Consider the following 25,271-nt stretch of genomic DNA (forward strand, 5'->3'; position numbering starts at 1 on the left):
TTTGAATAAAGAATTTTTTTTTATTAAGATTATAATATGATTATATCCAAGTTCAGTTTATGGCAAGTTTTGCAGATATAGAGATAAAATTAGTTTCCCTGGTTGTGTGAGTGAGATATCTTTACTGTATTCAACGAATTTATAATAAAAACTATGAATAGATAGAATCCTTAACTTGATCCTTATATGCGACATCATTCCTATTATATTGATCGACATTAAGCAGAAATATTAGAGATACTTTTGCGATAAAAGTATGGAAAGTATAAATAAAGCAATTTAGGCATGCAAGCTTTATTATCATATGTATAAAATACCCAATTATTTATTATTGCATTTAATGTCGATTAATTAAATTTCATCTAAATCGCTTTTATTTATAATAGAGTCTAGAAACCTGATCAAAGCAGGGCCCATTTGTAAAATTATTCTTCTAGAAAAAATGATAACAAAGAAAAAACATAGGCTATTCAAATAAATTACCTAAAAAAGATCGGAATAATATAAAATATATAAGGGAATCATTACATCTAATTACAGAGAATCTGGTAATCTCTTTCTAACTGTTACATACAACAACTGTATGCGCATAATTATGTCTTACTCTCTTGCTATCGATCTATAATATATAGATAACACCCTTATCTATTATAATCATTATGAAATATTAAATATTGCTTCTAACATACTTTCAGTGAACCTGAAAGCTTCTTTGGCTACATCCATGTTATTCAACTATAAAAATCTAACATTCATTAAATAATTAATTAATTAATAAAATTCATCATTAAACAACAAAAATCTTTTAATTATTTAGTTCAATTTAAATTTATTTCAATTTATACATAATTCCGTATATAATAGTATTAACAATGATTTAAATAGTATATATATCAAAAGAAATAAAATTGTACGTATAAAAATTTTAATTTAATTAATTAAAATAAATCTAATTAATTTAAAAATATACAAATAATTGGTGGTTTATTTTCAATTTCTAACTGATTTTGATAAAAAAGAAAATATGTTTAATATGTAATTTTTATGATTATAAATTTAAAAATATAAATTTAAAATATTTACAATAAAGCGAAAAAGCTTAAAAAAGCTTCAAAGCATTTTGCACAGTTTGAAACTTATTAGAGTGTAAGTTTTATTTCCTGTATAAGTACTAAGAGCTTTAAGCTTTTAAGAAAAAATTTAATATTTAATTTTTATACACTCAAAATACAAATTGTCTACTTTTTACAACTAAACATAAAATCACATTTTTCTAACACAAGATTTAGATTTAAAATTTTTACACTAATTGCCTAGTCGTCTGGTACCAACAAATCGCATCCAACATTACATGAAGTTTTTGTACTGATCATTTATAGTGTGGATTTGGTGGTTTCGCTGATATCTTTGACTAAGATACGTGCGGCGACATGTGGAGCTGCCGGTGCCAATACAACTTGTCCGTTAACCTTGTAATCGGCGTAGTTTAATCGGTACACATCGTGAAAACCCAACTTTTCCATAACACGTGCCGAATAATGACTTGAACATAATACATGGAAGATTTTTATGTTATGCTCATGCATGTAATTCATTGTGTGTTCTGTCAACCTTCCTGCAATGCCTAAACCACGACAATTTGTATCCACGGAAAGTATTTTACCATCTAGTATAACATCTACTGATGGAAATAAATCAAATAAGTTAAATTCTTCCTCAATATAATCCATCATTGCAAGTATTTTTCTAAATTTTGGATGTTCACAACCTTCAGCTGATTTTTCAGGTACTGCGTCTGGTGCCTATAGAATAATTAATATTACTGAATGTGGTAGTTGTAGTTTAGCTTTATATTACTTACTGGTCGTTTAAGTAATCCATTTAGAAAAACTCCTAATATTTTGCCATTTTTATCTACTGCCTTAAATGAGCAATCGTCTTTAATGCATTTTAAGGAATATTCCTCCAATTCTTTGCATTCACCCAAGTTAAGGAATGTATTCAGTGGCTCATCCTGAAAGAGAAAAGTATGATTATATTGAATGAAAAATGTTCAATATAGATTCAAAAAAAAAAAACGAAAACGTGAAAAAGTGAAAAAAATCATACATATCTCAATTATGATGGATCTAATGTCATCTAAGCATTTGAGGAATAAGAGGAAAAAGTGGATGAAAAATGATGGGAAATTTTTAGGAGTTCAAATTTCTTCCTACATAATTTATTATCCCACTAAGATAAAATAATAAATTTAACGTAAACTTAAATGGTATGTAAATAATTTGAGTCCAATCTTACCTTTTCGGATAAGAGAATAGTGAATGGGGTATTTAAACTTGGTTAATAATATATATATTTAAGTATGTAAATATATTTAATGAACTTTCTTCAGAAAATTCCCTTACCCTTCTTGTAAGAGACTACAAGAGCTTTTTATTTTTTTAATAAAGGAATGTTTTTATATTTATTAATCTTCTATTGGATATATGAAGGTGTAAAGAGATATAGCAAATTCAATAGATGTAGGCTTTATCTCAGTTTCAAATTAATGGATCTACGTATAAAATAGAATATATACGTCAAGCAACTAGAACGATATATCCCAGAGATAAATAGCAAAGAATGGAACAACTGATTAGTGTTTCTCGACACTCACAGTTTAATACAGTCTTACCAACTAAATATTGTCTTATAGGCAGGCATGCTGATCAATTGAGTGTTACTCAAAAAGAGTTCTCATAGTTGTAAGTCTGGAAACGAATATGAAAACATAACTCTGTCACCATTCGGCATAGGATAAAACTTTATCCTTTATACAATTTATCAACTCTAGGTATTTCCTTCTTCAACTGTTTGTCCAATATTATTAGTATAAGTATTAAATGTAACTTTATGCAGCAAGGACTGTAGACTGCTAATAGTACGATCACTAGACACACCAATTTTGCCAAGTATCGCTTTCATTTTGACCTAGTTGAAAATAACTTAATTCTTTAGATGTCGATGAAACCATGAACATGATGAAACTGTGGTCTTGTGAACATAGACTTGAAGTTCTCGTATCTAATGTTCTAAGTAGCTTAAATTTTAGCTCCTTGCCTCTTTTAAATGTTTTCCAAGCCGAGAATTTTTGTAAATAATCGGAATGAGACTTATAGTACAATAGATAGATCTTCACTATTGAAAAAAAATGGACTTTAAGGATATGGTTTTATCAAACTGATACAAAAAGTTTCGCGGCCTGAAGTATGCAATTGGTTTACTTTAGTTTCTTAAAGCAGTTAATCGCCTTCGAGTCTTAAGTTACCCGCGTCTTTTTGTGGGATAGGTTGCCATTTACCTAATCTAAATCAGAACTTCGGAATTCTGGAACTCTAGAACACTGAAATTCTTATAGAGTTAATTTAAACATTTTTTGGTTTGTTTAAGAAATCGTATGACATATTGGATATCATTGATATATACTCGCCTAATTTTTAATATTTTAATCATTTAATAAATTTTACTCGTGATTCTAAGAAAGTTTTTAACATGTCTGTGCAATGTATATTTTACTTTGTATTTAAAAGTACTTACATTATACGAGTATCAATAAATTATATAAAAATACTTCATTCAAAAGCTTCAATATAATTTACTATCTTAATTTTGTTTTAAAATCTACGTCATTACAAAAAGTTCATTGATCACCAACAACTAATCGAGTAGTGATAATAATAGTAGGAGTACTAGCGTAATTTACTATCTTCATATAAAAATAGTACTTAAATATTACAGCATTTCTACAATGTTTAGTAAATATTTCTATTTTAATCACTTAATTAACATTTTAATAGCTCCACAGAATTTTAAATAAAACGTGATAACACAAATGAAATTATAAACCTGAATTTTGGTATTAATTTAAATAATTGATTTGCTTCGGAATTATTTAATAAATTTTTTTCCGCTTTAGCTCCTCCCCAGCCAACATTTAAGAATATTAAAATTGCATAAAATTATATTATCGATAAAAATTTGTAACTAGTAATTATGTTCATGTAATGATTAAGTAATTACAGTTTCCCTCGTACACGTTCATTAGTTATCTGAGATTAAAAACATCATGGCATTTTGTATCTTTTCGCGCATTTTATATCTTTCAACGTTGAATGTTGCCTAAGTGTTCACCAGATGTTTGAAATGCTAATTTGCTAAATGCATTTAATTCTGCGTTTGACTTGAGTTTGATTTACGATATCGCAAGTAATTGAATTTTATTAACTATTATTTAATAATATTAAATTATAATATAAATTTATTGGGACTTGAAATATTTTGTGACATTTTGGAAAATTATTAAGTATTATTGTCAATGAGGTTGTTATTCAAAGCAGTTAATAAAATAGAATTACCTTAAAAGTTTTATAACCTAATATCGTGTTTCCACTCCAGCTAAAACTACTTATATTAATGAAATTTGACTGTTTCCATTGGCATGAGTTGATTTATGCATGTGAAATAGCTTGTTTGTTTACATTTCAAATATAAAATACACGATAAATATATGTGGAAAATTTTGTAGAATATTTTTCGTCTTAAATCTGTTGATTTATTTATAATGAGCTCATTTATATGAAAATTCTTTGTATGGTAAATTATCCTTATTAACGACTTTAATGGAAAAAGCTGCGTAAATGAGCTGAGTGGAAACATGGTATAAAGCAGTAATAAAGATATAGAATCTCTTGTAACTTGAGTTACAGTAAAAAAAATGAATGACTGATATGAAAATGAATGACTGAAAAAATGAATGAAATATTTAGGACGTGTGCGAGTTAGACTAAATTGCGTCCTAAATAAGGGAAATTCTAGGTTGTGCCGATAATGTAGTGATGTGTCGATGCGTGTTGATAAATGGCTAAATGTCTGCAGTGCAAAAAATCAGAAAAAATCTCCCATTTGGTTTAACATCAACTTAGCCTAACTCGCACACGTCCTAAATATTTAATATTACGTGCTTCAAGCAATTTTTCCTACTAATCAAGTGACTTTGGAAACCATGTCACTTGCTTGGAAATATGGTGTCCTTGTCATTATTATGAAATAATTAAATTTGGCGATATCCGTCTTTACGTCTGTCAGCTGGGATATTGTTAGTGTTGTTTACTCTAATAAAGTTAATCAAATTGTACTTCATACATATTCAGTTTTTTACACCCCATGCTTTTAAATATATTCATTTTGACAACAAAAGTAATGTAAATAACTATTATTATTAATAAAAAATATGGCATTAGAAGATAATAATATATACATTAAAAAAACTACTAACTTGATATTCCTGTAGGAATGAATATAGGAACTGCAGATCACGGAAAGACTAGACCATCTTTCATATTTCTATCCAGCTTTCTCGAAAACTCGAATAAAGTATTTTGGAGTTACCAAATATTAGACTGTACTCTCTCTTAAAATTCGCTTGTAACATATACATCCTATTAGAACTATCTAAAACACGAAAGCGTCAAGAAGTCTAGTACCTAGAAAAATACACTAGGTCGTATAGTCAGGTACACACAGTAAAGACAAGAGTGTACTGGAAAAAGATACTAGGTCGTATAGTCAAAAAAGCACAGAAAAGGCACGAGACTTCTGGAAAAAGATACTAGGTCGCATAGTTAGAAAAGTTAGAAAAGGTTTCTGCCAATTGGCATAAGGACTTTCAAGAAAGGTCTTACAATATTGCCTACAATTTTGATATAACAAATATTTCAAAGAAAAATTTGTCAATTATGCTTCTAACAACGATACATACAACGAGATATGCCGAAGGTACACATTCAATCGTGATAGATATAATGATATACTAGAGTATTAGCAAACTCGATATAATGAATGACCTGATATCTATATTGGGGAAAAATACTTTGAAGAAACGAACATTGCGTTTATATTTGAATTTTTCTATGTGTACCGTGATTGATGTTAGTGAGTATTATCTATAGAGAACACCATCCTTAATCCATGTGAAATAAATAATAGAAATAGTGCTTGGCTAATGTGTTACGTTAGTACCAGAGACAGCAGTTGGTCCTAAAATATATTATAGTAGTCGTGAAACCACCACCGTTGTTTCTAGGGCCTTCAAATTGTTTTTAAGAACTGTTTTGAAACCACATCAGATTGAAAAGTCCTGCTTGGTTTAGTAGGTGATTTATCAATACCAAATAAACTATATCGTTCATAAAGCTTTTATTTATTATTTTTCATTTATATTTTATTATTTATTTATTTTCTATTTTATTTTTTTATTTATTTCCTTGTATATGGATTAAATGGGAAATATTGTCGCTTTTAGTGGATTAGAAATCTACTTGACCATCCATGTTGTAAGGCAATAAAATCTTGTTCATTTAATCGTCTACAGATGTCACGAAATAATAGATCTAAATTGTATTCAGGGAAATATAATTGTGGCAAAATTAAAATATAAAAGGTGCAATTGTACTTTAGACGTCGTTTTTTTTCTTCCTTTATTATCAAATATAAAGTGGACCATGACACCAATTCCATCTGTTATGGACTTTAAAAGAACTTGAAGGCAACAAGAGAACGAAATTTTGTCCAAATATTCATTTAATGATGTCACCAACCTACTGTGACCAACCTAGGTATATTGTGTTTGGAAAAGAGAATTATTACAAAATTCAAATATAAAAGGTGTATTACTAGTACTTCAATCGATAAAGAAGGGTTAAGTATATTCCATTATATCACGACTTACGACTAAAGGTTGATTGTTTTTGTTCTTGTATTTTTTAAAAAGTTTGCTAAAAACTTTAAATTCATATCATTCATACTATTCGTTAAACTATGTTCACCTTGAAGTGAAATCAATATTCTAGATCATTATTCTCACGACAAAGAGCTGTTGTCTTTTTCAAAACGAATTGCTCTTATTGATCTGGAATACTTTTGCCATTAACCTAAACCATTAACCATTATTTATCAGTAGTTGTTCTCGTTCAGTAGTTTTTTTAAATAACCGCCCTATCTTGAAATACTTATTAAAAAAAATTAATATTATTCTAATGGTGCAAGTATATTTAATTAATTTAATTTAAATAATTTAAAGTTTATATTGTAGTGAAACTTCATAGTTGCTTTGGTCGACTAAATTAAATTACATATGAAGTTAATATGAAACATTAGTCGATCGAATGCATCGCATTTGCATAATGATTTAATTGGTTCCGACCTGTCTGTAAAATAATTTGTAATGCCTGAATGATTTGAGGCGCACGCCTAATGTATTCGCAAAGCTAATAAAGCTGACAGCGATTTCCATTAATAAATAAAAGATTAATATTAATGATAAAAATAATGGTTAGCTTTTAAAATGGTCTCAAGTCAATGTGCAGGTTAATATGCGAACATTAATTCAATACAAATTACCAGTCCATTTATCGCTTAAATGGACTTTTATGGCAAAACATTAAATTTAATATTTTTTTAAATACAAATTTAATAGTAGAGTTTATATATTTGTTTATTTCTTGAATAATTCGATTTAATTTATATCGAATTATTAAAAAAATGTATTAAAATGTTTGACATAACATTTATGTGTTATTATAGGTCGTGAAAACTTATCTGTGGTCAGTATTATTCTTCAAGTTAATTATTTGTTTATTGATCACGAATCATTTTTTTAATAAAATACAATCGTTTTAAACAATTTTATTATTAATGTTACGTGTTTAAGTAAAGTTCATTTACTTCGTTTAAATTTTTTATCTGTAGTAAATGAATGAACTCATTTGGAACTCTTGGCTGATATTGGAACATTAGCAAATACACTCAATCTTTTTATTGTTTAATAAGTTAAAAAAAAATTATTCCTTAGATGCTCAAAAATTAGAGCTACCTTATATTTTGTAAAGTCAAATTTATTAAATATTAATAATTTAATAAAATTAATTAATAATTTAGTTAAAATTTTTAGACATTCCTATTTAGAGGAGTTTCAATTTGGAACACTTACTCTAGTTATATATCATTTATTTATTGATAGAGAATCTGATACCAATAATCACTGTAAAGAAAACAACACTTGAATAATAAATGCACTGAAACTAGTGAATGATGAATATAGGCTGTATTACTTGTAAATATGGTATTACATCAAAAATGGTATAAGGGAAAGCATAAATCTATTCCAATACCTAGGTATTTAATCTTAACATTCTCATTATATATATTAATACTTAAAGTGATAATGACATGCTTTATTATTATTATTATTATTACCATATTGATAGCGATTATAAAAATACAGACATATCCCTACATCCCATTTCGATACCATTACAAAATTAGTCTTAAAGAAACACCTAACATATGATACCCATCATATAAAAGAAAATATAAGTCCTTGTAACCTGGTATTATGATTAAGTCCCTGAAGACTTAAACAAAAAAAACAAATAATGTAATAATTTTATAAAATTTTAATATAACATTGAAATTAAGAAAATATGCTTAATAGCAGAAGTGAAGATATCATCTTCATTAAAAAAAATCTGGAAATATTGTACTAATGCTCGCGAGTTCAATATTATAACTTAGTTCAACATAGTTATTTTCCTCACAAGATTTGAGGATGATCTGTTACCCAGTCTATTCACATAAGCTGTTTGTGCCATTCTATTTTTAACTATTCGGCGATGTTACAAAGTCATTGTTTTGCAAGTCATTGTTTTGCAAGACATTGCAATATAAGACTAAATCTTTGCGATCGACTTGGGACCGTACTCATTTTATATGGTACGTGGTAATTTTATAAAATTATCACTTAAAAAAGGCGTTTTATAAAATTGGAGTTAACGGGTATATCTTAATGAAGTTAAGAAAAGAGTCTGGATAAGTCCCGTTCGGCCTTCGCAGCTCTCAACTTGATAAGTGAAGCTCGCAATCACACGTATTCGTCTTGGTCTTTTAAATTAATTATTAGCATATATGCATATAATAATGATCTTTATATCGTAATTATTTTTTTTTGTATATATTTATAAAGTTTTTTAAGCAGTTGTAAGTAAAAGGAGTTCGTTCGTCTTGGTCTTTTAAATTAATTATTAGCATATATGCATATAATAATGATCTTTATATCGTAATTATTTTTTTTTGTATATATTTATAAAGTTTTTTAAGCAGTTGTAAGTAAAAGGAGAATGGTTTTTGTGAAGGATTTCATTAAGGCTTACAAACAATTTATTTATCACGACTAAACAAATATTTTCCAATGTTTTTATATGTATCGATTAAATTTAAAAAACAAACAAAAAATATAATTAATTTTAATACAATTAATAAAAACTTAAGCAAACTAAGAACAGCAAGTTTATGATAAATTCTTCTGGTTTAATTAAAGCAAGTACTCGTACTCGTATTCGTTATCGTATATCGTGACTCCATACAAAGTGTATGCAAAGTACCATGAAAGTGCATAAGTTGAGATTATTTACACTTGTATCAGAACGGAGGAATAAAGAAGGTGTGTTTGTTCGTAAATATATTTACTGCAAATATTATATTATATTTTTATTTTATAAAATATTTAAGATATCAACTACAGAATAATCTCACAAATTTAAGATCACGACTTGTTTTTTTTTTAAATTTTTTTTCTTGATTTGGTTTTAATTTTTTGAATTTTTCTTCCTTGACATTTCTGTTCAGGAAGCATACGTCTAGAGTCTAGACACAATGCAAGTGCTGCATGCAAGTCCCCATTGCAGCACTTGCTGAATGCATTGCTGCATGTAGCACTGCTGCACTACACTACCGCCTCTGATTCAAGATTATAAAATCACGAAAAGTTTTTTTTCTACTTGCAGTTGCAGAGCAGATAATGCTCAACTCTGCCTTGTAACTGTTCGCCTTAATTGAATGCTTCGATCAATTAATTGAAATTCGATACGGAGACTTCGTGTGAAGTGTTTAAGATAAATTATTTAAATAAAAAATTAAAAGAATGTTTTTTTTTAGGTTTTGTTTGAAGTGTTTTGCACTAAATAATTTATTCCGTTTTTTTTATATACAGTGTTTAAGTCATAGTTTAAAATGCCAAGAAATTGCTGCTAATTAATTTTTTACCTTGTTGGGTGGTTTAACATTAAAAAGCTTTACGATAAAATATTTTGCAATTTTAATATGAAAAAAAAGAATTACATTAACTAAAACTAATAAAAAAATTTGTTTTATTCAAGAAATGCAATATTATAATTTTCGTCGATGTCTTTCAACGTCGGACATGGCACCTATGCAAATGCAGTTGTTAATGGAACAATAAGAAATGCACAATAGGTCTATTCTGGTCTCTATCTGGTCTGGTCTCTCTAACTATTCTGGTTCTTGATCTGAATTAATAATAACAATATATGTATATAGTTAAATAGTAATGCTATAGTAAGTTTTCTTTCACCATAACTAAACTAAAAAAGTCAAAGCTCTTAAGTCCTTTACAATTCTGAGTCAAACTTTTTAATCTAAATATATTATACTACAAAAAAGCATCAAAGAACACTATTAATTTATATGTCAATATCCTCTATTTTTTCTATTGATTTTTGTGATGATTATAGGTATTATAAAAATGGTATCTAATAATAATATTTTTGTAATTTCCGGTCAATTGTAAATGGAAGAAGAATTAATCGAAGTGTTGTATGTCTAACATTTATGTTTATTTTCATAAAGTAATTTCGTTAAGTTCCATAATATAAATAAATGTATCTAATATTTCAATATATAATATTTTAAACTTACTTTAAAGAAGAACTTCTTAAGCATTGTTAGAACTTCTTCCGCATCTTTGGGTTTGATCAGTTCTATAGTATAGGAGCTATCTTCAATTTTTTGTGTGCCATTAGTTGTAGTTGTTGGTGTAGTTGTTGTTGTTGTAGACGACACTTTTAATGCGCTATCCATTTTTTTAGTCAGCCGTGCGATGGGATACAAATCTGAAATCTTAATAGAAATAAACAAAAAGCATTAAATAAACAAATTTATTAAATGAAGGAAGCTAATGTCAGACATTTTATTTCATTTTCAAAGTAGACATTTAAAAATATTTCGAATAGATCAAAGAATTTTAATTAAAAAAACATGTGAGCTGTGATAAATGTTTTATTTTTCACATTTTAATTTTGTTTGTTTTTTGTCTGATATAAACATTTTTTTTTCATGAATTTTTAAATAAAAATTTTATATTTTGCGTTTTCCAATTATTATTTGATATATACAAATTAGAAAATGTTACGCACAATTTTCTAACATAAGTGGAGATTATTTTAATGACATTTAATTTTGTTTTATTATGAAATAAATTCAGTCTCTACTATTATAATTTATTGCTCTATCTTTGAAAAAAAATTATTTTTTGTGGCTATTTTGCAAAATAAAAAAGAGGAAAAAACGCGTATACGTCTATATATCAATAATTATAAATTTTATTTTTACATATATTACAATTTTTTATTATCTTATAAATGAATTCCAAAATAATACTACCTTAATTTAACTAATTTAGTGTCATAGGTTATATATAACACCAAAAATACAGGAAAAAAGAGGAATGAATGTCTATATAAATATACGTATATATTTTATTTTTACATATATCATAATTATTTGTTATGTTATGAATGAATTTCATTATAATGTTAATTAAACTAATTTAGTGTCACTTGTTATATATAATACAAAAAAAAGAGGAATGAATGTCTATATATGTTAACTATACATATATATTTTATTTTTACATATATCATAATTAATTATTATGTTATAAATAATTTCATATAAATATAAATAATTTTTATAAATGAATTTCAAAATAATACTACTTTAATTAAACCCATTTAGTGCCATTTGTTATATATAACACTAAAAAATGTTAACATTAAAAAAAAGAAAAAAGAGGAATGTAAGTCTATATATCTATACATATATATTTTATTTCTACATATATTAAAATTATTCATTGTATTATAATTGAATTCCAAAATAATACTGATTTGACTGAATTAAATTCTAATTAAACTAAACTTGATTAACTTAAGCTCAATACTTATGAATGAAATGGTTGATTCAGATTTATAATATTTAAATTGTAAAATTATTCCCAAAAGAACTGGTTGAATATAAATAAAATCCCAATAAAATTCTTGAGTGTAATAAATATAAAATTAAATTAATCTAAAACAAATATATTTGTCACCTAAAAAAATCCCTGGATATAGAATAAAAATAAATGTTTCTCTACGAATTTAAATATAAAAGTGTTTTAATTAAGATAATGTCAAGGTAATAAAAAAAGAATCGTTTAAGAATTGTATATATACAAAAAAAAAATTTTTATTAATAATATCAGCAGATGTGGTTGTAGTCACGTTATGATTAAATTATCCGAAAATTTACAAAATTTAATTTTTGGTATTAATCATCCATTACATGTGCTTTTAAATGAATTTATAGGTAAGATTAAGTGAACATATTTATTGGCTAGGTAGTAATATACATATATTTATATTAATATTAATAAAAAAAATCAAAATACATATAAACATAATTTGATATAAAAAAAAACTAATTAGTCTAAAATATACATTGGGTTGTTCGCATAATAATCTTTTTTCCTAATGAAGGACTTAAGTGTCTTTTTTTACAGACAACTTTACTCTTACACCATTATAATCATAATTATCATAATTATTATAATCATAATTATTATAATGATAATAATAATCATATAATCATTATATATTTTTATAGCTTACATAGTAAGACTAACTTGCGAAAATATTCGACTTTTTCTATGCCTTAGATTTTAATTGGATTCCTTTAAAATATGGACTCCTCATGTTCCTACAGAAAGAAATTTGTGCCACAGCGTTGAAGTTTGAATTTTGCTGTTCCAAACATCAATGAAATGAGCATTTCTAAAAGCCATCATCACAAAGGGTGAGAAAAATGTGTTCCCTATAATAATTCATGGGCTGAAGCTTCGAATAATGGCGTCAAAAGTCATCCAGATTAGTTTTTCGTCAACAATGTATAACAATTTTATGAGTGTGGAACGATACCATTGCCAGAAAGATGGCAAAAGGTGTTAGGTCAAAATGGACAATGTATAATTCAGTAAATAAAAATATGCATAACAGATATCTCTGCAAAAAGAATAGCTTTGAAATTAAAATAGGCAACCTCAAAATTAACTTGCAATTCGTTGAACTTCTCTTTCCAAATAAAGCTGTGGTTCATAAGCTCGTTCTAATTTAAAGCACGGCAAGTGCTTTGGTTAATGTCACTAATTAAATAAAAAAGTGACAAAAAACTTGGAACTGGAGCACTGAAAGTTTGTGCAGCCTTGGCTTCTTGTGGAAAAACACGATTATTCATCATTTTTAATTTGACAGGCACGAGTTCTAAGCCTGAAACTTGCAGTCCAAACAAATTATATGTGGACTATAAAATAATTGAAAAGAAATTCGAATATTTCTTAAGACCACTGTTGATGAGTACTTGGCAATATTCGAAACAGCGTTGTATGTTCAACTAAATTTCAATAAATCAACTAAATATTTGTTCTTGTCTTTTCTTTGCTATTCGAATCCTTCTAAATTAAAAAAAAAAAATAAAAAAAAAACTAAATTATTTTCCATACAACCCTATGAATTTCCGGTAAATACATTTGTCACACCTAATGAAAATAAACTTCTTATTCTAATAAAAAGAAATTAAAATGAAATGGAGTTAAAATATTTATAATTTATATATACATAAGAATTTTTTTTTTAATACCTAATTTCGTCAATAATAAAAGGTTATCCTTTTTACAATTTATTAGAAGAAGAAATGTGTCTGCTTGAGGACATTTTAAAAAATACACAGCTCCTTCATAATTTGGAATAAGAGGTGGAAAAACTTTAGTGAGATAATATAAAGTCTAAGAACTCAATGTTTTTGTAACTATATAAATGACAATCAATTGAATTTTTCTATTAATTTTTGTTTATTCAAAAGTGGTGCTGTGATCGATAATCTGTAGTTCGAAAGTTTGAAATGATTTTTGTCTACCTTTGATAGACGAAATTTTTTTCGAAAAGTAGTGAACTACAACAACAAAAATTCTTTTTATATTATTTCAATTAATTAAATTTTTGGCTGACCATACTGTTGTTTCGAATATTGTCAAATACCCATCATATTCGTAAATAATTTTTTGAGACTGCAAATACCAGGAATCGAACTTGTGTCCTGCCAAATTTGAAGCTCAGAGTCAGCGTTCATTAGCCAACTGATGCAAAGCCGTACTTGATTTTAATGTTCGCACATTTTAAAGTAAAAAATTAAATATACTAGTTGCCGTTAATTAAATTATATATGGTAGACTTATATCATGGTGAAAAAGATATGCAGAATATTGACATTTCCAAAAAATGATTGCAAAATAAGAAAATAAAAATATTCTGACTAAAAATTGTGTTCTGATATTAGTCTTAAAAATTATATTATTTAATAATTGTATAGGAGTAACCATTCAAAAAAAAGAAACTTATTTTTTTTTGTATAATATAATAATTTTATAACTACTAAGTAAATATTACTAATTTTTTTTCGATCATCTTCTATGATTAAATTTTTAATCTAATATATAAAGTTTAAAGCTTTTTTTACTTTGGATATACAAAAACTTTCCATTCAAGGTGTCAAATTTTGTTGTATAAATTTTTGTGGTATATTCTCAACATATTGATTTCGATTTGATTTGATTATTATTTTAATTTATTCTTTAATTAAGATTAATAAAATTTATAAATTTTTTTTCGTAAGATGGTTGTTAAATGGTTGTTAAATGGCATTAATTATTATTATTATTATTATTTAATTTTAAATTTCTTCGAAGACTTTATAAAACTCATATAGTTTTTATAAGATATATTTTTTTTTATATTTACATAACATATTAAATTTAAAATTGTATTTATTTTTTTTAAATGTAAATCCTAGATAATGTCGGTAGTTTTTTTATAGAATTGAAAGTGGAACTAAGATTACCATTGTTATTAGATAAATATTTTTAATAGCGTTAGGTTTTCTCACATGGAATTTTACAATTTTTAATTCAATAGCTTTTTTATAACTATGACTCAAATCTATATTTTGATAATTTTTGATATATTTGATATATTTTGATAATTTAAAGTTAATTGCAGAATTACTTCGAAAAAAATTTTTTTCTGTCATTTTAGTAAATTAATTATTACTTCTTCGTTATTATAGTAATTTTAGAATGTTAATATTAAAAATAAAATGCCAATTAGTAATGTATTTATGGTACTTCCCAATTATGCTAAAAAAATTTGATAAAATTCACATTTTCAATAAACCAATATTATTAATTTAATTAAATAATTAAGTAATTAATTTGGTATTAAAATTTTCCCCAAAAAGTTATGAAATAACTTTTTTTTCGTAAAAATGAGAAATAATAATATTTAATAAAAGAAAATGTGTAGTTAATAGTTACTTATAATTATAGTTTACTTTTTGCTATTAAAATTTCCATTGTGATAAGTCTTATATTAGTTTATTCAATGAAGCAGAAGTAATAAAACCCAACTTTGCCGTAAATAATGGAATATATATTATATGAATATATATTAAATTTTTAAAAATCTTAATAAAGTGAAATTTTGTGACTTTTTATTTTTCAAAAACATTTAAAGTCTTTAAAATGAATTATATCTCGAAGTCAGACATTACATTTTTTTGTAATAAAATATTAAAAATTCAAACAATTTGAAACACTTAGTAACAGTTTAGACTGAATGTAAATAATAATTCCAAATTAGTTAAATAATTCCTAGTTCTACTAACATACTTAAAATATATTATTATTATTATATTTTTTCAAGGTTATTTAAGTCACAACAGTAATCATACAAAAGATGTGATTCTATAGGTGTATCCAGTTTTATCGAGTTTTTCTCTATATGGCATTCGTAACATGGTGAAAGTTTTTGTCAATGAAATGAGGGAGAAAATCTGGCATTCTTTTTAAAAGCATTATCATTACTTTAGTCCATATGACGAAAATCTGTGCTTTCTAGCACAACTTCACGAAATCAAACAGTGGGTTTTTCATATCTAAAACTCGAATACACCTTTTAATCCCACTTACTCACAGATAGTATTCTAGAATTTGCGAAAGGTCTCATTCCACCTATTCCTATTCTTAATTCCTGCTGCGTTTTTTTAAAATCAAATCCCTTTTGCTTTTTGGTTTTGTTTATTACGGCAGACAATGAATCCATTTTTAAATTCCTGATAGAAATTCGTTGCTTAACTTTCATTCAAAATATCTTTTTTCAGTTTTCTCTAAAATAAATATTATTTTCTTTAATCTATAGCTTTTCTTAATCTTAATTAGTATTAGTTTCCAATGCTAACTTAACTTTATACTTTTAAAGTTTGAATAAAGACTTTTTAAGATTTTTATATAGGACCTCTTGGAAAGTAGTTAGTACCTTCTTGGCGCTGAGCTGCAATATTTTGTTATAAACTGTATGTTATAAATAAGTAAATCTATGCAGATGTTTTTACTAGTCTTTTCTTAAATATATTACAGTCACTGCTAAAGACATAAAACTTAGCGAAAAAAAAATGTGATGATGAATGAGAACAGGTCGAGGACAAGATGGATCGATGAGGTATTGTAGTAGTCATATATACTTTCTTAAGAAGAAATATCTCTAAAACGTATATGTATGCGTATGTCATTCAAGATCCATATTATCAGATCATGATTTGTCAAGAAGTGTAGTGATAAGAAAGAAAAAGAATAAATAAAAATAGGCGCAAAAACTACACTACGGAAAGAAATCTACACAAATGATGCTTAAGATGATGATCACTTTATATTTTTCCTTTAATTTTTTCTACTGTTTTTTAAAATGTTCTTTATAATTCAATAAAGTGCAAGAGCCAATAAAATGCAGAATTAATAAAATAATAAATTTGCAACAACATTGTTGTCGTTTTATAATACATAAAACACATGATACACATGAGTTGTTTGCAAAATATATTTAAGTGATTATAATGAGAACATTTTAAATAAGAATTTAAAAGCTTTGTTTTACGTAAAACGAAACTACTATAGTTACTAAAGCGAAAACATTTAAAAAAATTTATATTTTGAAGATTCCATCTTAAGGATTCTTTATTGTATAAGTACTTTACTAACGTGAAGACTCAAAGGTTAAGCTTTAGAATATTGAATTTAAGTATATTTTTGCCAATGTATATTCTGTGAACTAATGCAAATACAATATGAAAAATGTATAAATAAAAAATAAATATTAAGGAAAAAATATAATGAATTTTTTGTAACACCAATTGGCAATATAGTTTAAAACAATAATAACAATTAGAATACTGATGTTTTTATAAACTTTCTACAAAGAATTTAAAGTTACGAATTTAGATTCCATAGTTATGTAAATACGGTAGACTTTGTGTGAAAGATATAATCTCAAAGCCTTTCGTTATTGCTTTATCTAATGTTTTTAAACTAAATGGAAAGCTTAATAACACTATCTTACACATAATTTCAAATTCGTTAAACACAACAACAAGTTTCAAAATAATCCATGTGAACGAAGTTATAAGTTCAAATAATCAAAAAAAAAAAAAAACAAAAAAAATAGGATATAATTAAAATAACAGACGAAATGATCAACGAGTTATCTTAAATGGAAATCAGACTCATTTTGTATATATTTAATAGCATGCTTCATCCCGCTAATTTTCCAAGATCATAGAAACTTTCTAAAACTATTACCATTACAAAAACAGCTGAAGATATATCAGTAGTCACCACATATAGGCATATTAGACTAATATCAGTGTTTTCAAAAATCTTTGAGAAAGAATATTTAATTAAATTTAAACTGCCCTGGACCTAAACCAAGGTATATCACAATATCAATTTGTATTTAGAGAAAACAATAATACATAATATCATAGAATTATCATAGTACATAGAATTATCTCATAGGAAGAGCATTTGAAAACAAACAAACTACATTACAGTTTTCCTATGTGTCGCAATTCCTTTTGATAAAGTTAAGTTAAAAGGTATATCTATAGGTTTAAACTATATGCAGATATACTTAGAAAGTATACCAATATGCAGATGTATCTTATCTTAGAGTAATTAATATGTTCAGTCAGAAACATTACGAGGGTTTAGGAAATAAAATATACAGACTTTATAATATGATAAATTGTTGTTATATGATAATTAGAAGAATTTTTTAATAAAATAATATAAAATGACAAATAAAAATGGTTATTTAGAGAGAACATTTTTGGTGTGTTTGTTATTTACAAATTTGATCGTTTGTTATTTACAGAGTTAATTATATCTAGTATTTGTTAAATCGAGTGTGTACTGTAATTATAAATTTTATTCCAGAAGCATATTTCTTAGTCTTCTTATTTTCTCGAACTCCAAAAAAATTTAATTTAAATATCACAAATTAGGTCAAGAGAATAGGAATAAACGGGGTACTGAACGGTAGTTCTCGCAGTCACAGAGAATGTGACTGCAGATCACGTGTGCTTCTAAGCTTAGTCGACAATCACAGATCCATTTTGTTAAGATGATAATGCAGTCCATGGTGACCCGTTAAATATCCTAAGAGCAACCTCAACTCTGTTCTGCTGTATAAGAATACCTTACCATAACTGTAAGGATGAACCAGCGCTTTAGCCCAACGGTTACCTAGAATGTCGCTCCAGTAGCGATTTCTTTCGGCTGAAAACCATTTATCAATCAGGGACCTAGTTGTAGACCAACTTTATCCACAATATTAAGTTGTTGATTAAGTTACTATTTAAGTTACTGTTACTATTTATTAAGTTACTATATAGGATACTATTTCAGAGATATCTAATTTGATTAGTTTTACTTTTCCAAATAAAATTTTATAAATGATTACTTTCATTTATTTTATAAATATAGTACATATATTTGGAGATTTAATAAATATTTATATGTCATGTATATATGCACATATACATATGATAACTGAATAACTCGTGTAGTGATTAATTAATTCAATTTAGTATTCCGAAAAATTTAATTAACATCTTTCAACAACGTCAGTTTGTGCTTTAGTTTGTGTCGTAAATAAATTGCGTTAAAATAGCAAAAGCCAGAAGATGCAACAAAGTATCTCGTCTGCTTGTGAGTTGATTTCTTTCTCTATTTATTTTGCAAGTTGCAAAAATTTATTATGTTTTTTGCTATAAACTAAACTAAACTGAACTAAACTTTAATAGCCTCTCTTAACTTGAAGCAAATATTCGCAGAATGTATGTAAACTTCCGCCTTTCGTTTGAACTTACCGTGTATCTGGCCTCAAGGATAATCGTACCGTTCTTTGTGAACGGACGATTGCTTTTCAGCAATGCTTGCTCGGGCAAATTGTGGATTTCCATTTTGTAGATTTTTGTTTCGTTTTATTTTATGTTTCCTGAAGTTTTGTTATTATTATTATTTATTTATTTATTTTATTTTTTTTCTGTTTTTTTGGTTCCTTTTTTATTATAGGATTTGCACGTCAAGAGTGGAAATCAATAAATCAAAGTAAGGAAAAAAATTGAACGAAATAAAATAAATTGAAAAAGATTTGTTGTAGTACGTAATTTAACACAAGGAAAATTTCATGAAAGAAATATTATCTTTTTATTTTTTATTTTATTTTTATTTTTATTTTTGTTATTTTGTTTGTTTATTTTAATTTTTACGGTTTTTGTTTTAAGTTTAATTTTGCACCGAAAAGCACGCGTTATCCAAAAATACTTAGCAATCAACTTGAGATGCTTGAATTTAGCTACTTTTCCGTCTACTTTTTTTTGTTTATTTTAGTTTTGTTTAAATTTCTGTCAAATAAGTTTAAAAAAAAAATTTTTTTTTTTCACTTAGATTTTGTTTTTATTATTGGAATGTGGAAAAAATTGGAGCAATTTTCAAAACGACAAACTTTAAACTTTTTTTTAGTTTTATTTAATAAAATTGTAAACTTTTGTTTTTATATTGAATAGCTTATTTTGCACTTCAAAGGAATTAAACACCAGAATTTCTCCCGATCAACACTTCCACTTGCAGTTGGTCCACTAACAATGAACCAACACATTTTCCGTCAGCCGTTTTTATTCAGTTCAACAGACCAATTATTATAATAATAAACGTATGCAAATATATATATATAAATATTATATTCTATCTAGAATAATTGTTGCAGATATATACACCGCCGTTTTGCCGATCGTTCAATTTGCAACTGAAATAATCATTAACGTTTCATTGTGCTTCGTTTCATACGTCTTAACAGATCGCTGTTATTTAACAGTGTGCTAAAATATGGTAAGAGAGCGAGTAACATTACTCGGCTAAAAAGCAAGACAGCACAGTTTTTAACTTATTCTTGTTGTTTGTTGTTGTTTTGTTGTTGTTTTGTTGTTGCTGCAGTAAAGCAAACTAAGAGCGCAACAGTTTGTTTATATTGGCACGTATACTTTGCGGTTTTTGTTTACTCTTCAGACGTGTTTAGGTTGTTGGACCGGCCTCCCTTTTATTGCCACAAGTCAGCAACGTTGCAGCCACTATAATTTACATAAACTGCGGTTTAGTGAAGCCGCCTGACTAACAGTTGTGCGTATTTATAATTTCAATCAAAATTAAATTTAATATTAAAAAAAATATATATTAAAAGAACATGGAAAATTATTTAAAAATTTTTTTTTGTTAAATATTTTGGCATTTAGCCATTGAAATGAAAAACGAAAGCCTCTTCAAGCTGTTGGCGTCTGCCGTTCACAGAGCAATGTAAACAAATTTTTTCGTATACAAAATGTTTACTTAAAATTTATATAAAATATTTAATTAACAATAATTTTTTTAATAACACAAAAATAAACAATAAGTAATTGTTTAAATAGAAATGCAATTATTGTATCATAAAACTAAGTGAAAGCGTGGGGTGTAAGTACTTAATATTTTTAGGCTGGGGTAGAGTAGACTTTCGACTATAAAATTAAATATTATTTTATTTTCACTCCTGGATGTTGGCGATCACATTTATTTTTTTTTAATTACCAATTACAAAATCAATAAGTGTGTTTACATGGTATATTGAAACAATTATATATTTAAAATTGTATTCAATAATAAATAATCAAAATTAACAAAACTCCAAAAAAATTTGCGAACATAAACGTCAAGTACGGCTTTGGGTTAGTTGACTAATGAACACTGACTCTGAGCTTCAAATTTGGCAGGGCAGGGAGTAATCCTTGGTACTTACAGTTTTATCAAAAATATTTACAAAAAAATAAATACAAGAAATAATTCCAAGACCACTGATGATGGGTATTTGGCTGTAATCGAAACAGCTGTATGGTTATCCAAAAATTCAATTAATTAAAATAATATAAAAAAAATGTTTGTTGTTGTAGTTCTACTGTTCGAAAAATCTCTTTATCAAAATTGACAATAAACGTTTACTTCTTTCTATTGAGTTATATGAATATGTTCTTCAATTGATTTTAAATCCGTCAAAAATTTGTAAATCATTACAACTACATTCATCCTATATCACGTCTTTGTTTTATATTTCTCTAAAATATAATTTCTGCTAAACATTCTAGTATAAAGAATGCATTTCTAGCAAATAAGCTCTCCTACCGTGCTTATTATTTTAGAATGATTGATACCTTATTTGCTGCGTCTTAGAACTTTTTCGTTTGCGCTGTATTTACTCCAAGGGATCTTTAGGAACCGACAAAAGCTTCTACTTTGTTCATCTGCACAACTTTAAGTGTCTACATCGTTAGATTATATTCATTATAGTTAATGTTAAATGTGTTTATCATATTCACAATATTATGTATAAGAAGTATACTCTGTTATTTAGTAATAAAGTCAACGAAAACTATACAACCATATCTTTTTAGTCTAATTAACAAGGGCAAGAACAATTGACACGAATGATTAAAATTTGTTGGGCGGTTAAAAATGCTACCCAGACCATTCAAATTGTAAAATTAAATTTAAAAAATTATTTAACAAAATATTAAATGGTAAACAATATAAAACCTAGAGTATAAGTTACGAGATACCGTACGATATAGAAAGCGTTAGATATAGAAAGGTAAAAATAAGGATATATATTACAAAAAGGATGTTGTGCCATTCCACAGGCAGCCATAAATTTTCATCCTTGATGTGCTTAATAATGTAGATCTATTCAAAAAAAACTGGCAAATCGATTATTCAGTAAAACAATAGTAATAGTATAATGATTATAACTATTTTAATATCAATTAACAAATATAATAGAAATAGATAATGAACAATTTTTTATTTTTTTTGAAAAATTATATCTTATTTTCACTAATATTATTTTCTGAGTACTGACTACAGACTATATTTGAATTATAGTAAAATGAAATATAAGTTTTAACAGGTGTATATTATTTAAACAATTTATAAATTAGACCATTTTAAAAATAAAAATAATAAATAAAAAATTTTGGTTACTAAAACAATAAATTTAAATATAATTTAAAAACTTATATAAAATCAAAAGAGTCTGTGAAGAGTATGAATTGAATAAATAAAATATCTTCAGGACAATTAAAATTTGTAAAATTAAATTTTAAAGCTGATTTGTACTTTATACGAAGACGTAGAATTCATACCAATATTAAAATAAATTATATTAAATTTTGTAACTATAATGGAAAAAAACAATTTTATTTAGTATTATAACATATATTTAACTTAAATAAATATTATATTAATTTCTAGTGTTATTAAGACAGTTTATTGTACTTACCTAAATACAACAAAGAAAGATGTATTTCCAAAAAAATCTGTAAGTAATGAAAAAATATTCTTATATTATTTATATAATTCAGTGACGATTATTAATTATTTATTTATAAGTTTTTAAATCTTTTTGTATATTTCTAATATACATATTTATTTATAATCACATATAGCAATTAATGAGTTTCAGTTTACATCATATTCAGTATATACATCATATACAATAAATTAATAATATATTAAAGTTATTTATTGATTTTTATTTAATTTATTAAAAAAAAAACAAATAATGAAGATCCTTTAAATAACAAAAATAAAGATCTTATTTTATTTATATATTTAGTCGCTTTAAATTAAAAAAACTAAAACAGAAATATTTTTATTAGGACACGTTTAGTTGTATTAAAGTAATTTATTTGTTGCAATTTTATTAAAAATTGGTTAAATATATAAATTAATTCTATTAAAATTGATTTAAAATATATAACTTACTTAGATTTACAATAAGTTCCTGCACAAAGATTGAGTTTATAAACTCTCTTAGCTAGTGTGTTAATTACCGAAATAAATATATACAAAAAAACAGTTAATTAAATTGTCTCAATATACTGATCAAAAACTTTATATATATGAATTATGCAAGTAGTCTCAAACTCCTAATATATTTGCATATAACAATCAATTAAAAAATCAATTCTTATTATTTTTTTATAATGAAATTTTATGAATTAATTTATTAATTTAATTATGTAATAAAAAAATAACTAAATAATAACAAAAAAATAATTATTAAAAATATAAATTTAAATTATATTTAAAAATAAATTTTCAATCTATGAAAATTAAAATAATATAAATCGAATTTGTCAGTTTTTATTATTTGAATAAAAAAATACTAATTCATAATAGAAAAAATTTGTGAGTGATTTTTTAATAATTTATAGATAATTTTAAATTAACCACATATTGTTTTCTAATTAATCTGTTGATTTAATTACACATGATATAATAATATAAATGTATATGTGTTACAAACGTTAGTACAATTTTCAATTAACACAGAGGCGTTACATTTTTTTGACACATTAACATATATAAGATAATTTTTCTAAAAAAGAAAAAAATATATTTCTGTGAGATAGCTAGATAGATCCAATTACTATCAAGTTTACTATACTTTAATCTAATTGTTGCAATTACAATCATTATTTTATGACTTATCGCATATTCGAAATTTTTGTAAAATAATATATAAAAAAATGCAACAGCTGGAATAAGTTGTGTCCATCATTTCTAATGTTTTTAATTTTTAATAATGATAACCTGACATTTCGTGGGTTTTATTCTATCTTCAGGGGATTTTAAAAAATTTTTTTAATTTTTTTTAGAAAATGTGAGTTATTGATTCTAAAAGTGTGTTTCTTTAAAAAGTCTAAACGTACTTTCAGTTTTTTTTTTTGAAACATGAGGTTACTTTCCTATTTTAACTATTTAGAAAGTAAAACAAGTCCCACTTCAAGTTTATGAAAACTTTCTATCTAGCACGCAGAATTTAAAAAAAGGGCTTTTAGTATTTGGTATAAAAACCAAATTACAATTCTCATACGTTTTGAATACTCTAGCATATAAATTAAGTACTAATACAGCAAAAATTCGTTTGTCAGGAGAAAATATTTTAATGGTATAGTTATGGAAAAACTACTTCAAATTTGAATATAATAGTGATCAGAGTTTATATTTCAAATTTTGTGATAATGAAATTGTTTATTTTGTATGAGTTGTCTATAAATACCAAAGCATATAATTTGTTTCTGGATACGTTGTATAAAATTTAGAAATATTAGCAAATTTAAGATGTATATTTTGTGCGAGAAGTACCTAGAATTTATAATTTGAAATACAACTATTATAATTTTCTTTTTTTATAACTCTGTAGGAGTAACTTGGTAAAAAAACTATAAAAAAATCTTTCCTGTGTATGAAAAATGAGAAAGATGGTAAAGAGGACATCTAGATCAGTTAGATTCGAACAACCACTGGAGTAGTTGATGTGTGCCACTTTGAAGAAAAAAGAATTAAACTTTAATTGATATATGATATTTATTATTTTAATAATCCAGATATTTTTTTTAGACAGAAAGCAAAAAGATACATGAATAAAATACCTTTAATAGCGTAAATAATAAATTTGTATTTTGCAGCTTATATTGACTTGCTTTCAATATTTGACAGTTAGTGGCGGAAATGAGTCTGCTGCACAATCTTTCTTAAATTATCTAAATCTCTTATATCTATTCTTGAACTATGTGTCCGTAATGTTCTG

General features: G+C 25.6%; 1 protein-coding gene across 2 annotated transcripts; it reads right to left on the reverse strand.

The window, feature by feature from the left end:
• Nucleotides 1-1,103: 1,103 nt before the first annotated feature.
• LOC119684719 (dopamine N-acetyltransferase) lies at nucleotides 1,104-22,992 on the reverse strand. Of its 2 annotated transcripts, none has more exons than XM_038098819.1 (4): nucleotides 22,956-22,992; nucleotides 10,810-11,010; nucleotides 1,862-2,014; nucleotides 1,104-1,802 (listed from the first exon to the last, which is right to left on the reverse strand). In XM_038098819.1, the coding sequence occupies exons 2-4, from the start codon at nucleotides 10,969-10,971 to the stop codon at nucleotides 1,374-1,376; spliced, it is 744 nt and encodes a 247-aa protein (XP_037954747.1). In that variant the 5' UTR covers nucleotides 10,972-11,010; nucleotides 22,956-22,992; the 3' UTR covers nucleotides 1,104-1,373. The 2 variants fall into 2 exon arrangements, with proteins under 2 accessions (XP_037954747.1, XP_037954746.1); XM_038098818.1 differs by lacking the exon at nucleotides 22,956-22,992 and adding an exon at nucleotides 19,462-19,626.
• Between the last annotated feature and the right edge of the window lie 2,279 nt (nucleotides 22,993-25,271).

This window comes from Teleopsis dalmanni, chromosome 2, assembly GCF_002237135.1.
Source record: "Teleopsis dalmanni isolate 2A chromosome 2, ASM223713v2, whole genome shotgun sequence".
Lineage (NCBI taxonomy): Eukaryota > Metazoa > Arthropoda > Insecta > Diptera > Diopsidae > Teleopsis > Teleopsis dalmanni.